Below are 16,380 nucleotides of genomic sequence, written 5' to 3'. Positions count from 1 at the left end.
CAACATTCTTTACTATGAAGTGGACAACAGGGACATTTCAATATTCTATAAAACCCTTTGTGACGTGTTTATTATTATAGGGATATAGGAAGACTTTAGGTCCAGTCATGCCCCATGAAATATAAAGCTATATTAAAAAGTCCTGATAGTTGGCATTCAACAACATTTTGTCATATGCCTTATACACATCAGGCAATGTGTGGGAGGTACAGCCAGCTGACGATGTGAGGGCCACTTTCTCTCCTGGCAGCAGCGTATGAGCACCGTGCCCGCCTTAACTGCACATTTCAGTCTCTGTGCTGTCTTCCCTTTCTGAGATGGGATTGTCCCTCTGCTATAGTCTTCCAGCCACTTCTTTATAATTGTTTATCATGACCAGAAGGAACATAAGTTTGGTATGATGGGGCGGTCAGCAACGCTTGCTGAGATGGCATTCCCTGGTATTTAACACACAGCCCATAACCTAGTACGATAAACCTAATGTTTATTGTAAAGTTTAAAACTCAAATGTGAAGACAAACCATGCAGGTATTATAAGTAAGTGAAGGGGTGGAGGATAATAAGGAGTGGTGGGGAATATGGCAAACTGGAAAACATACACCTTGTCTAAATTCAGTGGCCACCACTCTACTGTCGCTGATTATCACTCTTCAGAAGTTTTGGCCCAGCATTGCCGGAACTCTTGGATTTTTAAGGGAAGTGAGAAATGGGGATATTGTAAATGTGAAATCTCCCAAGTTTTAAATGTTGTCAACTAAATAAAAAATTTAAAAAAATACCATTTATGCTAAAGAAAAAAAAAGACACATCCTAGGGCCATATATGGCCTATGGGTTATGTTTGCAACCTCAGAATAATAAAAGAAAATATCTGAGAGTTCTAAGCAACCTAATTTGTGGTCAGCAAGCCTAGGCATTTGGGGCTCACCCACCTGGGCCAGTGCCACCAACCTTTTATTGGATCCGATGGCAGGAGAAGAAAGAACTTAGGTTCAAAAAAGCATAGCCGCACCCAAAGAGAAGGCACAGAACAGAGCAATCATAACTGTGTCCCAGGAGCCATGAGGATTCCTTGCTGACCATTTTCCCATGGCCTTGGCGGGGCCACCACTCAAACAGGAAAAGAAGCAAGAGACGTGTGTCTTTGAGGGAGCTTTTCATTGCCACGGTGTACTCTTCTCTCCACCCTTGTTCATGTGGTGGCCTGGAGGAGGATGCTGGGGAGAGAGTCCATCTGGGTGCCTTGCGTGGCTCTCCAGGGGTAGTCTCAGATAGTTTACACCCTTGGCACGGAGTGATTATGTTCTGAATAATTGCTCTTCTCTTCAGACACATGACAATCTCTTGTTCACGAGGTCATTCTTCATCCTTCCTAGGCTAAACTCCCAGAAATAACATCAAAATGAAGGAGTCAATGTCCAGAGTTTAAGATTCCTTGCTTGGGAGGTCCCAAAACATGCAAAGTGTTACTGTGAGGGTGGTGGGTGTCACAGGCCAGCGAGTGCAGAAAATGAATGAAGGTGCCTGGGAAAGAATTAGACCAGGGTTGGCCAGAGGAGGGAATGGCAGGGCTGGTGCCACCTACCTTCCTAGCTAGGGAGGCTGTTAGTGAGGAAAGGAGACTTTGCCCTTGGCCCAGGGCTTGCTAAGGGGCCCTGCTTCCTCTGGAGAATGTCCTTGCCACTACTGCCTTGGCTTCCCTGTCACTCCTTCCTGGATATTGGTTTTTGACAGATAGGAGCCATGTTGCAAGGTAGTTAATTACAAAGACTTTGGAGTTATCAAGAGCTAGATTCAAATTCTGACTCTGCCACAAAGTGAGCTTGGGCTTGATTTTCCATATTATTGAGACTTAATTTTCCCATTTGTAAAATGGGAAATTAATGCTATCAACTTTTTAAGAAGGTTAGGGGATAATGAATTAACTGCAGGCAATGCCTGGCACTGTCGTGACCACATATAGGTCTTTGGATTCCAGGGTGACCAGGATATGTCTGATGGCAGCATTGTTATAGCTGGGCACTGCTTGGAGTTCCCTTCATTATCCCATGCCTGTCTGCAGCATGGCTCAGAAACGTTTCACCCCTTCTTACCCCCTGGGGAAAGGTGGGCAGGTTGTGGCGAGAATGGCACCCTGACTGGAGTCCTCCCACCGGAATTGTTCCCGGCCTCTGGCTCCTGTTAGGTAACCTCCCCAGGACCTCCCGCCAGGACTGCTGCCCGTCTCAGCCCACGATGGAGTGTGAAGTGCCTTCTCACAGCCAGTGCTATGTATAGGGGCTAAGTGTTGCAGTGACTTCGCAACTTGAAGATGACAGACAAACAGAATTGAAGAGGGAATGTTGAAAAGAATCCAGTAGGGTTCCGTTTGGCATCAGGCCTGTTATCAAGGCCTTATGGAGTTAGGTAATAACATGATCATGTCAGATAACAAAAGGAAGACGCAGAGTCAGAAGTAGAGGCCTTTGAGAATCCAAAGTCAGATGAAAAGAGTGTAGGCAGAAGAGCAGGGAATTTCTTTTGATTGGCAGGTGCTGGTGAGCTGGTGGCTCTGGAATCCTGAGGCCAGAGTGCAGGGCTGAAACCCCCGTGAGCTAGAGATGATTGGGGTGTCAAAGATTATCAGAAAAACAGGTTTGAAAGCCTGGGCCTCCTTTTGTGTTGCACAGCCAGAGGAACTGGCTTTTTCTTGCTGCGGTGAATAGAAAGGACTCACCTTTGAAGATTTAACCTGCTTTTGGCTCAATGATATTGGCTTCCAAACCTTCTCATCCAATCCTGTGGGTGCTCAGCGCCCCTTTTCCCCTAACCTCTTCCTTTACTATGCCCTTCCCTTCCCCAGAATGATCCCAGAGCCTCTGGCTTGCTTCTCAGGAAACGTATGCTTTTCTTAGACAATCCCTGCAGACCGGGCTCTGTTCTGAATTACAGAGGCCTACAGGTACCTTTGTGCTGGATGATTTGGGGAAAGCCACTGGCAGATGGAGGGAAAGCTTAGACGTGGGGGTCCATGGGTCCCTGGTGGGCAAGACCTTATTTGGATGTGTATTTTCCCCTCTTTGGCCTTTTCTCCACCCATCTGCCCCTTTCCCAGTGTCCACTGAGGTCCTGGCCTCCCCTGCCCTCCCCCCAGTAAATGCCTTTTCCTTTCTGTTCTGGGGTTGTTCAGAGACAAAGGGGGAGGCATAGAGGATTTTGGAGCAGTGCCTCTTATGCTATCAGGCTTCAGCTTTTAGAATCTTGGAAAGGCTCCACCTAGGAAAGAGTTCCAGAGAAAACAAACTTCAGATCCCAGCTCATATGGGAAAAGGCTCATGTTCACGAAGGCAGCTTCAGGGACCTTGGCAGAGACTTAGGCGGGCTTGGCCCTGGCCTTTAATGGATCCGACATGGAGCCTTCCAGGGCCCACAGATGCTGTATGGTCTCCAAAGGAGATTTCACTCTCTGAAGCTATAATGATATCTCTTTCATAGGAATTGTAGTCCTCGGGTCTCCGGTGAACCAGCAGCTTTTGTTGTTCCAATGGTTTATGCGCTAACAAAGGCAAATATTTTCAGGAGCCAAATACCACCACCCCCCATCTGCTCTTCATCCCCCCTTATCACGTTGCTTCCCTCTTAGAAATTAGCTGAATTTCTTTGATGAGATACAAGGAGCCAGAAAGAAGGTCTTGGGTCCAGCAGGATTATCTTCCAAGTCATAAGAATCACCTTCCAGGCCCAGGAATGGCACCCCGAATGGCAGTGATAGGCACAATTTGGGGACGTTCTGGCCCAAGAAAGGGAATGGAGGCAAGCGTGTTAGGGAAAGTGTTGGACAGAGTTCATGGTGATGGCAAATCTTTCTTCTCTGACTTCAGCATGTACCATTTCTATAATGTCACTGTGAGATACTCAGAGGTTAATGAGTCAGATTTTGTGCATAAAATGAACTAGGTGCCCCTCCAGGCAAAGCAGCGTGGGTGTAGGAGCTGGGGACACCTGGATTTCTGTTTCCGGCATTGTGCACTTAAGAAAAATACTCCCCTATGTTTTTGCACTTGGGGCTCAATACTGACCATTAATCCCCCATGTCTGCCTCTTCTGCCAGGGGTCTTTTCAAACATAGACAATCATGGGATATTAAACTTGAAGGACAATAGAGATCATCTAGTCCCATCAACTCACTATATATATGAGGAACCTGAGGTCCAGAGTGGGGATGTGTCTTACCCAAGGTCACATGGTGAGTTACCTCCTTTGACGTCTTTGTATGCAGTCAAGACCCCTCCCCCTAACAATTTTGGCTCTTAAGACCTTAAGACTCACTCATCAAACCCCCATAAGTCTCCAAGGACTGGGGTATGACTAGGTGCCAAGTGTGGGATTGGTACTAAAATCCTTTCTGGGGAAGGAAGCTTCGTAGGCCTTAGGTAAGGGGTATGGGAGAAACAAGAGAGGTGCCATGGCCTGGAGGGGTGTCACAAACCTTCTCAGCAGGCTGCCCAGACCAGTGGCCTTCCTTGCCTTTATCCTAAGACCCAAGAGAGCTCTTGTCTGGGGTCAGCACAGGGCTACTATCTTAGAAACATCTCATCTGGAAGCCGAGCCTCCCTCTAAACAAGATGTCATTGACAAGGAAGAGTCCCTCCATCTTCACAAACCTCACCCTGCTCCCTGCAGAGCAAGGGGTCCCAACACTCCAAATGACTCAACACTGTTTTGATCATACTAGGTCCTGGACAAGAGGAGGGGAAAGGCTCAGTGAAACCAAATTTTGTTTTAATCTCTCCCCATCATATCTCCAGTGTCCAGCAGCCTGTTCTGCCCTCCACATGCCTGCACATGGCGTTCATGAAAAGATAGCTGACTCTGTCCACACATCGGCACAAACACACACATACACATGCAAATGCGCACACACTCCTTACAGACACGTTTTAAATCTGGGGTTGATTAAACAACATCTTTCTGGCTATTTGATCAGAAATACTCACACATCTGGACATCCTAATTTAGTCCAGGGCTATGTGGCCAGAAAAGAAATGAGCTGTCATGGATGTCCTCCTTGCTTGAGGCACCCATGGCCTGGTGGCCACCCACATTACTTCTCCTGGGTATTTCCATCCCCTGTAAGTCTTGGGGTTATGGGAAGGTCAATAGATCAGCCACCATTTCCTAAACCTTCTGCAGACCTAGTGAGGTGAGGCTCGAAGGTCATTGAGGAAGATGGGAAGTATAGCGCCCCCACCTCCTGGTGTGGTCACAAGTGGTCTTTGGAAGTTTAGCTCCTAGAATTAGAAATGGCCCTCTGGTATCCCTAAAGAATCTAAGTTCTGGGACAGCATAGCCTTCTTGTCCCATCCGTTAGGCCCCTAGTGAGTACACACCGCTTCCCCCACATGCCCCTCAGCTCATCACTGGGGCTCCTCCTTCCAGAAAGATGGTTGTAGACCAAGACCCACTTAGAGAGGCTGTTCCTCCTCTTCCATGACAACCCAAGGCCAACCCCCCAAATATTTCGCTCACGTCCCTTCCTCGGTTCAATGGAGGCTGCAGCAAAATGGGGTATTTCCAGTTTCTCTGGCCATGCTTGGTTTTAAGTTAATCCCTCCTCCTGTCCTTCCCTTTTGCTGACAGTTCATTTGGCTGTTTGCAATATATCTATATTATATCTCTGGTTCTTCCCCTTTCCGGCCCCTCTCTGTTTGCCCTCCTAGTTTTGAGCTTCTTTGGGGGGTTTTGATTTTTACTTTATTTTGCTTTTTTCTGTTTTTCTGTTTTTTTTCTTTTTGTTTTTTTATAGGTTTCAGAGAAATTATGTTGAATCCAATAAGCCTTCCCGGACATTCCAAGCCTCTTAACCATGGCATCTATGTTGAGGATGTCAATGTTTATTTCAGCAAAGGACGTCATGGCTTTTAAAAAAACTCCTTTTAAGCCTCCTTTTTTTGATGTCACCTTGGTAGGCTGGGCCCTCTGAGAGGTTGGAAGCTCTAGGCATTGTTCTCTTTGGATCCAGGGAAGCTAAGTAGAAACTGCATGAGCCACCGGTGCCCCTGCACCCTTTAACTCCACCAAGATGGGTGTTTTCCCCCATCCACCACTGGCAGGGTTGTCCCTTCCCTCCAATCATCACTGTGCTCCTTTTTTTTTTTTTTCCTGGCCTATGAGGCAGCTCCTGCCACCATTTTTAGAGCCAATAAAGAGAATTAAAAACCCGTGCACCAGGAGCATCTTTTAAACACACTAGCCATCCTCTTGCTTTACAAAAACAACCTAAGCACCACGAGAAAGCCTGATGAAGTCCAGCCGTGCTCCGGCCTCACTTTCCCTGCCTGGAAGCGTGGGGTCTTCCTGGCTCTCCCTAGGATACCACGCTGTCCTCTTAGTGACCTCGTCGCCCTGCAACCTCCAGTGGGGAAGAGTCACAGAGAGCACCTAAGCAGAGGCGGAGACAGCGCGGTAAGAGAAGGGGGGAGCCAGGCCCAAGTATTGACACCAAGTTAGGTCTCAGAGGAAAGAATGGAAACCAATCACTTTATAGACATATATATATATATTTTTTTTTTTTTTTGGTGGAAAAAAAATTGTCCTTTTTTTTTTTTTGGACACACTTGCCCCTTACTTCCTGTTCTATCTGCAACGGCTCACAGTGAGTGTGATATTAGAAAACTCCTGGGAAAGGAGAGTTTCTCCAGGCTCCTCCTTGGCCCCTAGAGCTGCAGTTCCGACCAGCTTTGGCTGCAGGAGGTCTTGCCGTGGTTTGGCCATCCTACTAGGACCACAAGGGACCGAGGGAATCAGGGACCAAGGCCCTTCCTGCTAGTCCATGATCCTGGGATTGGCTCTCTTCCCCCACTTCCACTTATTCTTGACTCTAAGAACTTTTGGAACCCAGTGGAATCAGCATTTCAAGGTCAAGATGAACTGAAGGGGAAGAGAAGTAAAACTTGGCCTCCTCCAGCCCCTCTCATGGCACCAATGGAAGTGTCCTCCTGTTCTCTGGTCAATATATGTGTTTACTTTGCTTGCTTTGACTCATGCCTTACTCCACAGCCACCCTCTCCCAAAGAGGGGTTTGTTTCCCCTGTTTTCAACTTGATCCACTGGGGAGAGGGAAGGGGATGACTTTCCCTTGCTTTGATAGGAAAGGCACACCTGTAGGCCCTGAAACTCACCCAGATTTGCTGACACCTTGGTTGAGTAGACTTCCGGCTTGGCCCACCTCCGCCCACCCTTGGGGTCTCCATCATGAAGTGAGCCCGAGCAGCCCGCAATGGTGGGAAGCATGCATCAGGGAGCTTCCCGCAGGGAGCTCTTGGGACCAAATGGCGATTGTTTTAATCTAATAAGCCTTTCAGTGGTATTACACAGTGACAGAGAATAGAGTCTCTGCCTTTGGCAAATTTACCTGGGAGTTCAAATTCCCACTTAAGGGTTTTACTTCCCAGGTCCTGTGGATGGTGGTTCTTCCTGTCAGGGTCCTAGCCTGATTCTCAGATGCCTCCACAGGATTTACAAATATGAAGCTGTCCAAGTTCTTGCCCAGTATCTGGGGTGGCCCCCCAGGCACCCGAGTTTCCAGAGCCTCACCTGGGGATGCAGGTTCTCTCCAGGGCCGCCAGGTGTGTGCTATCTGGCCCCCTCCAGCTCCCTCTTCCCACTCCCCATTGCTCCATGTCAGGCTCTTCCCTGTCATGCCCCGCTGACCCTTCGGGGTCAGTGCCTCCTCCCAAGTGTGGCTTTAAGGAGTAAGCTTGAGGATGATGTTTTTTAATTATTGTAAATCATTACCTCATTTCCAGCCGCCCAGGCTTCATCCATCCCAGCATCTTTTATTCTGCCATTTTCTCCACCTTGTGCTATGACAATGGGGCGTTGTGTTTCCACAGAGACTTATAGGAGTGTTCAGTGTATAGTTTCTTAATAAACACTTTATTTTCTAATGAAATGACTGGATCAGACCTCTTATTTGGAAATTTTGCAAAAATATTAAAGATATAGAAATTCCAGGATATCCATATTTTTTTTTTCCTGATTTACTGTTACTTTTTAAAAGAAGTTTCTTAGTTCAGCTTGGTTTGCAAAGGTGTTCATGATCTGTTCCATTGGTTGCTTTCATTGAGACTCCTACAGATAGGTCAGGTTCATATAGTGAAGTGTTTCTTCAACTCAGAAACTGACTCCAGCTACCACTATACAGGCCACTGAACCCCTCACTCCCTTGGTGGCTGGGGACTGTTCTGTTGTCCCCCAGCTTGCAGAGATCGTCTCTTCAAAGCTGATGTGTAAGAGGGGTCTGGAAGTGGGATTGGGGGATCCTTTATCTTTGGTGCACCAGCAAGCGAGTAGGGTTCTCCCTGGGGTGGAGTGGTTTTGTGTGTTCCCTGTGGATCTTGGAGAAGTGACCTTGCCTAGAGGAAGATGGAGCCTTGGGCTTGCAGTTCAACACACTGATCATTCAGAGACATTTCTCCACTTCATGCACACATACACACTCAGGTGAGCCAGACTCTCATGGCAAGTCTCACGTGGGCTGCCAGGAGGGGGAGGCCAAAAAGTCTTGGAATCCTACTGAGAGTAGAATGCTTAGATGGTCAGGCACGTCTATCGGCCCTTAGACCCTGGCCCTGACACAGCTAGATGGGTTGAAATGCCTCTGGTAAACTTGCAATCTCTTCGTTGTAGGAGGAGGAGACACTGTATGAGGCTCCATGTGCAGGTGGTATGGAGCAAGAGTGGAGAACAGGGGCCGGGGGATGGCTCCTGGGGATCTGGACCCTTCACAGGCCCCAGCAGGCCTTGCTGGAGCTTGTTCACTTAGGAAGTAACGGAGAGACAGGTAAAGCCATGTGGGTGAGCCCATGTTGAAGTGTGGCAGGGCATTGGTCGGGCCAGGTTGGTGCCTTTCTACTTACCCTCACTTTATCTCTCATTTACGTCTAGTTTGGTTTCAGTCCCCCGACCCCAAATGGAAGCTCCTGTCCTCTAGAGTGGCCTGGGTTTGAGTTTTTCTGTTCTCAGTGGTTCCAGGGAGTCAGGGCTGGAACAGGGATGCCCTATGGGTTGGGACTGTCCTTAGGACCATGAGGGGAGGCATGTGTTTAAGGGAGAACTTTCATTTTTAACATAGGAAAGATTTAAGGTTTGTTTTGTCCTGATGCATAAAGCCTGTCAGAGCATGGAGAGAAGGTAATGGTAGAAATGGCCCCTGAGAAGATGGGAGGGAAATGCATCAGTAGCTCAGGAGGAGGGGTTGGCATTAGCACGTGGAGGGAGAGCTCTTCTGATGTAGGAGGGGACAAGAAGAGGAAAGAATGGGCATATGGGTCTTTTAGAGGTTTGGGGGCAGGAAAGTGAGGGAGTTCTTGTCTGGTAGCTTCTATTTTGTCTATAAAGTGTGAGGCAAGGTCTTGTGCTATGAGTGAGAAGATCCAAGAAGAGTTGAGAAGGTTTGAATTAGCAGTGGAAGAGTCTACGGCAAATGACAGGGAAGTATGGAAAGATTGCCAGGCAGAATAAGGACCCAGCTGGGATTGGAGAAGGATGTTTCATCCCCAGGCCTCTGCTTTCCAGGTTTTCTTGCTCAGTATTGAAGTCCCATGGCATTTGCCCCAATGTAAGAACCTCTAGGGCAGTCAGAGCTGGCACAGGGTAAACCTGGAGGGCTGATCTCAGCTAGAGAGGATGCTGGTTTGGACTGGCTTCAGTTCAAGGGGGCTCAAGGGACCAGCCAGTCTTGCAGCTCCCCAACCTCTAGGTGTGAATCTCATTTACAGAATTTCACAGTGGCTTTCTAGGACTTAAGCTTACCCTTTGGTCCTGCATGATTTCGCTGCAGAGGCTCACAGCTGACTCAGTTTATGAACCCGGTGCACATGCCAGCTGCTCTCTGGGTGTTCATTCTGGAGGGGTAGTTGACGGGGGCCGGTTCTGAAACTTGGAGAATAAGAAACAACTTCACCCTTAAGATCTTGTAGGACAAGGTGAAATCTGGCGTAGCGCTTTCCAGGGACGTGCCCTGGAGAGAGGCTGAGTCTTTCACTAGCGTTACGTGGCCAGGTCCGGGAACTGGTCACCAAGCTCCCAAGGATGGGATCACCGTGGGGCATTAATATTCATCATCATGCCCATCTTGTGCATCACTCACTCAAAGCTAGGCACATTTTACCCACAAGGAAGCCGAGGCTCAGGAAAGTTGAATAACTAGGCTGGGTTCTCACAGCTGAAAACTGGCAGAAACAGGACTTACACAAATCTGCCTGACCTTAGAGTGCTCTCAGGCACTCTGCTGCCCCTTAAAGCAGCCCATCTTGTGCTCCTGGAAGGCCACGGTCCTGGGGACTCCATGATCATAGCCTCCACCCCCACTTCCAGGACAAAGAAGTCTTTCAGGGGTATTCAGGGCAAGGTGCCATCCCTTACTTCCTTCTGGAATGACCTTAAAGACTCTCTAGAAAAGAATGTCTGCAATGTCCTTTCGTCATTCATTCTAGCATTTAGTGACCCTGGGTACCTGAAAGTGTGGTTAGTCTTACATCTAAGATGAATCACCTGGTTTACAGTTGGTGAGATTCCCAATCAGACAGTGATGGCCTCTTTGATGCTGGGGAGGACCTGTTGGATGGGCCAGCCTGATCCTTAGGAGTAGTAGGTCAGTCTGCCCAGGTCTGGGCAAGCGTGGGCAGTGTCGGACAGGAAGGTGGTGGAGGAAAGACCCTTGCCTGACTACACATCCCAATTTGGCCTTGTTCCACCTCACCTCAAAGACCTCCTGGTGTGTCCAAGCTCAGCCATGCGATTCTCACCGAAGAAAAGACCAGATGCTGAGCAGGTTCGATTTGGAAGCCACGAAGCTGGCCTCTGGCCGCCCTGCCTCTCCCCTCTTGTGTGGGAATTCCTTTCCACAGCCAAGTTCCCAGCAGCCACCTCCTCACCGCCACCTCCCAGCCACAGGTGTGACCGCAGCCCAGCACTCGGCCCAGGCCCTCAGGTCAAGTCCAGGCATGAGCAAAGGATCAAGCATCTGAGATACAATGGTGAGGCGGCAAGGGAGGGTTGCATGCCGCAGAGACGGCACGGAGTGGGCAGATCAATGCCGGACGACTTCATTGTTGTGTAGCTTTCTAAACCGAGCCAGACATGGATTAAGCAAAGAGCCGGAGCCTTTGTTCCTTCAGGGTTTACTGACTCCTGTGCTGTGCTCGCTGCCAGCCTGACTCTGAAAGCAAGAGCAAAAGGATGGTGGCAGGGAGGGAGGGGCAGGGAGGGACAGGGGTGAAGCTAGTTGCCCGTGGCTTCTCCTGGAAGCATCTAGGGAAGGCTCTTCAGCATAACAGTGGAGGGGGACAGGGTGGGACCTGTGGGGAGCCTGGTTTGCATCTGGATTGTCCAGCACCGGCCTGGGGCTCTCCTCCCCGCACCCCACCCCAGCTCTACCCCACCCACCGCATTCCCACTCTCTCTTGCTGGCTGATGTGGGTGAAGCTGCCTGCAGCCTCTCGTTTCCTTGGATAGCTCTGGTTCTGCATTTTGCCTTTAGAAATCCTACTGTTACCTACCACCCCTGTACTTCCCACCTCCCGAGAAAACCTCAGCCTAGATCTGACAATTTATTTCCAGAGCTAAATGAGACTCCTTCTTCAACCCTACTTGAACTCAAAAGTGAGTTGAGTTGCAGGAGACATGCTGGCAAGAGATAAAGTCCCTTTTCTGCTTTTTTCGGGTGGTTCTGATATTTCATCAGGATTCTGAGGCCCATTTGGGTGCCAGTTTTGTTCCAATTCCTCCTACTCAGTGGGTAAAACTTCCACAGAGTAACCCCAGTTCTCCTTGCTCACGGGGGAGATTTCTGCATGGGTGACAAGGTCTAAGATCTCTCTGCGTTTTTGTCCCTGTCCATCTGAATGGACAGAATATCTGGGTGTGTGCGCCTCAGAGGCCTAGATCTTCCCTCCCCGTTATCCTTGATGTCCAGGTGGGTGCAAAGACATTGCTCAGGTGGTCTGTGTGCTCCTGGGTCAGGAGTGGTGAGAACTAGGGGGATGAGGAAGACGTTGGGCCCAAGCCTGTGCTAGGTCACACTTGGCTGTGAGACAAGGAAACGAGAGAGGCGGGAGGATATCTGTGGAGCACCAATCCTGCAGGGACATGGAAGATGCTGATGGTTTGGTGCAAAGGCCTCCAGCCCAGGCCTGTGTGGGTCCTGTTTGGGAAGGAACTTGGAACGCTGGGGTAGAGGGAAAGGCAGGGTGATAAGTTCCCAGAGAACAGCTGCAGCTGTAGAGAAACTCTAGCTGGGGACGCTCTGGTAGGACTTTCAAGACGATAAAACAGAAGATGCGTGAGCTGCCCACATGGCACTAGAGGTGCCCTGGGCCTCTCAGGACCACACTGCTTTCCTCCTCTGCCAGTAGGAGCCTGTCCAGGCCTCTCTGACGTAGATGGACCTGACTTTTATTTGGCCATGGGTGGAGACTGGGGCATGAGGCATAAGACGAGAATGGAGCCTGGCTTTTATGAGAGCCAAAGCCACCGAGCGGCTCTCCCCTCACTCTGTGTGTAAGAGCAACGTCAAGCAGTGTCTTGGAGTTTGGAGGGGTGGTCAAAACTCCCCGCACAGCTACGGAGAGGGCGTGAAGAGCGAGCAGTGCGGCTGTGCAGAGGTGCGCATTCCAGCTTCGCAGTCCCTGATGTGCGCCTTCACCAAGGTTTGAGGGGCAGAGCGCCATGTCCGCTCACATAGCACCGCCAGGCCTGACTTGGGTAAGTAACGCTGGGGGCCTGGGGGCCTCACACTGACAACCAGCTCATCTTCCTGGCTCTCTGCACCTCGGTGTCTGCCACCTGCGTGCTGTGACATGGCAGCAAAATGAAGCCTGGCTCCGCCCTCTGGGACCGCACTGGAGCAAGCAGCTTCTTTCCCTTAAAAAGACACATGCTTCCTTCCCTGGCTCCCAAGTTCATTCTGCAGTGAGAAGGACAAGGACTTAACCCCAGTAAAGGGCAAAGTGACTTTGCTGTCAAATATGGCCTGGTGACACTTCCTTTACAGAGTTCCGAAAAGCCACCGATTTTCTTACTCTGAAACTCACACTGGCTTCAGTCTGTTTTGATCCTGGTAATGTTGTTTCACAATCGTGCTGTGGTGTTTCTTACTCTACAAGAGTAATAGCTTTTGGCCAAAAGTCATGGAGTCCTGACCCCCAGATGGACTGCTCAGAAAAACAAGAGGGTGTGGGGCTGGGGGTGGTCCACATGTGCTCTTGGAGGAATGGAGTTTGTCTGCAGGTCTGTGATGTGGTCTTTAACAGCTGCACAGGCCTAGGGACATATTTACTTCACACAGCCAGCTTCTGAGGGTGTTGGGAGCATGTGACATGGGGTGTCCTTGAGTTTGAAGCTGAGGGTTCAGCCTCTGTGACACAGGACACCCCCGAACCTACAAAGCTCTCTCATTTCCAGTCTTTCTCAGCACCGAGCAGATAAGCAGGCTCCAAGGTCTACCCTCCTGCTGCCAAAGTCAAGGCAAGGGTGAGCCTTAATGTCTGTGTCCCATGGGCCAACGAATGTGAGCGCCTCTCCCTGGGTCCTCCCACAATCTTAGGGAGAAGGAAAAATTCCAGAACACAGGCTAGACACAGACTAAATCCAGATCATGCTTTCTATATATGTAAAAGTATCAGCGTTCTCTTGCTGTTAATTCTGAAAGAAGATTCACATGGCAGAGAACCTGAGAATAAATCACAAAGCAACTCTTGTTGTGAGTGTTAGTCCCTGATAACTCACCTGGCCAGGAGGGCACAGCCAGGGTCCGTGATGCTCTCTGGTTGCTCCCATCGGAGGGCAACCGAGGCCTTTCACTGCAGAGGGAGTCAGATACAGAGCCGGACTTGAGTCTCTTCTTTCCCGCCGCCAAGTGGTCAGCAGGGGAGATGCCACCAATGTAGAACATATTCTGAGAATGTCCTTCCTGGGAGAATTTAAATTCTGAGTTCATGTTTAAATGACTCACAGAATGGTTCAATCTTTATGGCTGTCAGTTTGGCATTTCTTGCTGCTGCAGCAGACAATTGCTGCATGGTACGTCAGATACCAAATGGCCAACCTGGTCATTGAGAAAAACCAGAATAATCCCACTGTGCATTTTCAGGAAGGTGTTGATGGGCATCTTAATAATTTTATTGGGTCAACCACTTGACCAACTGTCATCCTGTATGAATTGATCCATTTTCTGGGCAAAGCTTCAGTTACTGTAGCATGGTTCTCTCTTAATTTGACATCCCCAACTTGCAGAAAAACCTTTTTCTCTTACTCCAGTTATTAGATAAATGATCATCAAGATCAAGTGCTCCTCTTTTCGTTGACTGCAGTAAAGTTTCCCTTTAGTCTTATGAGATGCTGAGGATCCGTCAGATAACTTTGGAGAATGTCACATGGTATGGCCAGCTCTTAAGAGATTCACAATTTGCATTAGGGTATTAAAGGCTATGCAAAGTCCTGCCGTAAATAAACCCTTTTTTTTTTTTTTTGAGACAGAGTCTCACTGTGTTGCCCAGGCTAGAGTGCCGTGGCGTCAGCCTAGCTCACAGCAACCTCAAACTCCTGGGCTCAAGCGATCCTCCTGCCTCAGCCTCCCGAGTAGCTGGGACTACAGGCATGCGCCGCCATGCCCGGCTAATTTTTTCTATATATTTTTAGTTGTCCGATTAATTTCTTTCTAATTTTAGTAGAGACAGGGTCTCGCTCTTGCTCAGGCTGGTTTCGAACTCCTGAGCTCAAACAATCCGCCCGCCTTGGCCTCCCAGAGAGCCAGGATTACAGGCGTGAGCCACTGCGCCTGGCCTAAATAAACCTTTTTATTCAACCACTTTCCAATTCTGATTGAACACAGAATATTCTTTGCTTAATACCTACTCGTGGACTCAGCACACACACTTTAGAAAACATTGGGTTATGGTTTGGTGGAAGCTTTTAAAGAAGAACCAAGTAGGATGTGTTCGTCAGCCACCCACCTTCTTATATCAAGGAACCACCACACCCAGCGGTGGGCTAAGTCTCTCATTTTTGCCCTCTACGTGAAGTCAGAAAAGATTCTGGTTGCTGGTGGGGAGATACTCTTCTGAAGAGCAGGAAACTTTTACTGGGATATCTCAGAAGAAAATGGTAAGTCATTTCACAAAACAGCTTAAGACTTCGGCATTAAACTTGGCCATCCTCCAGACTGGTGGAGGTGACATCATCTAGTGGTAGCACACAGCAGTCAAGACCTGGATCCCAGTCTCAGCACTACCAAAAAGCAAACTGACTTGGGGTAAGTTACCTTTCCTTGTTCCATATTTGTTTCCGAGTAGCTGGTTAAAAGCTTGCAGATCCTTATGCAAAAGACCTCACCTGGACAGATGCCCCGGATGCCATGACCCGTGAGTCACTGTGGTCTTCTAGTGGGGAATGTCTCTTGGTTCTTGTCCTTCTTTCTCTGTGCATGTTTTGGTGTATCTGGTGGGCAGAGTGAGAGGAATGGCTGCCCTTTTGGATGAGGACCCGTGGATTTCTCTAGATAAGGAAGGAAGCAGATGCTTGGGGGTTAATAGACCCTCTCTGTCACAGCTGGACAGAGCCAAGTGGGAGTTCTCGGCAAGATTTTCTGACTTTGATCTCAAGAAGGCAGCTCTGCCTAACAAATAGTCTGAAATGTCAAAGAATAAATGTTAAAGCTTGAGGGGTCATTCTCCAGGGAGTTGCCTGGGCTGGCCAGGGAGGGAGAAGAGGAGGGAGAGAGGGACACAGCAGAATCCTTCACATAAAGATTCCGACTTGCTTTTGTGATATTTAAGAAAAAAGAAAACTCTGAATTATTTATAGCACGGAAGATGGAAACAGGCTGCAGAGAAGTGGCTGGGCTTCATATGGAAGTTTACGGCCCATTATTTAGCCACCCCAGCTTTGAACTGGGAAAATTTTCTTCTTGGTGACATTCTATTGACCTCTCCTTATCTATTATTATTGTTACTATTATTATCATTTTAATTAAGAAAATTGACATCCTTTGATATGCAAGTTGTGGGAGGGAATTTCTAGACTTCTGCAAAAAGCAGGAGTTATCTCTTTGCCTCCAAGGTTCTGCAGCATACCCTTCAGTGCCCCTTGCAGCATCCGGCCTGTGCCCCTTCAAGTAAGGACTCACGAGACCCCTGCTCCAGGAAGGGCGGGAAGCATCTTGGTTTGGGCCTGGGCACCACTTGGCCATGTGGAGCTGGGAAGGGGAATTGCATCTCGTAGTTCTTCCATCTGAACTGTAGAGGCGATTGTCCTGTGCCTTCTGGGCGTGTTGGGCATATGAAGAATGCCGTGTGTCCAGAATACCTCGGGACCCTGGGGGAGGTTGGGTAACATCTAT

The 16,380-nt window shown here is 48.9% G+C and overlaps 1 protein-coding gene across 7 annotated transcripts in view; it reads left to right on the top strand.

Annotated features, from left to right (window-relative positions):
* The window catches only part of NTRK3 (neurotrophic tyrosine kinase, receptor, type 3), a 355,136-nt gene that overhangs the window by 250,495 nt on the left and 88,261 nt on the right, over positions 1-16,380 (top strand). Inside the window, exons 15-16 of one of the 7 annotated variants that reach the window (XM_012643695.1) lie at positions 4,090-4,224; positions 5,785-7,932. The exons of 5 other annotated variants lie outside the window; for them this stretch is intronic. In XM_012643695.1, coding sequence (XP_012499149.1) covers positions 4,090-4,224; positions 5,785-5,903 — 254 coding nt within the window. In that variant the 3' untranslated portion in view covers positions 5,904-7,932. Of the gene's footprint in view, positions 1-4,089; positions 4,225-5,784; positions 7,933-16,380 lie in introns of those variants that run through there. One more of the 7 variants, XM_012643694.1, reaches the window with a different exon arrangement.

The sequence above is a fragment of the Propithecus coquereli genome, unplaced genomic scaffold (genome assembly GCF_000956105.1).
Source record: "Propithecus coquereli isolate 6110/MARCELLA unplaced genomic scaffold, Pcoq_1.0 Scaffold20, whole genome shotgun sequence".
Classification (NCBI taxonomy): domain Eukaryota; kingdom Metazoa; phylum Chordata; class Mammalia; order Primates; family Indriidae; genus Propithecus; species Propithecus coquereli.
Note: the sequence above shows the minus strand (reverse complement) of the source record. Positions and strands in the feature narration are given on the sequence as shown.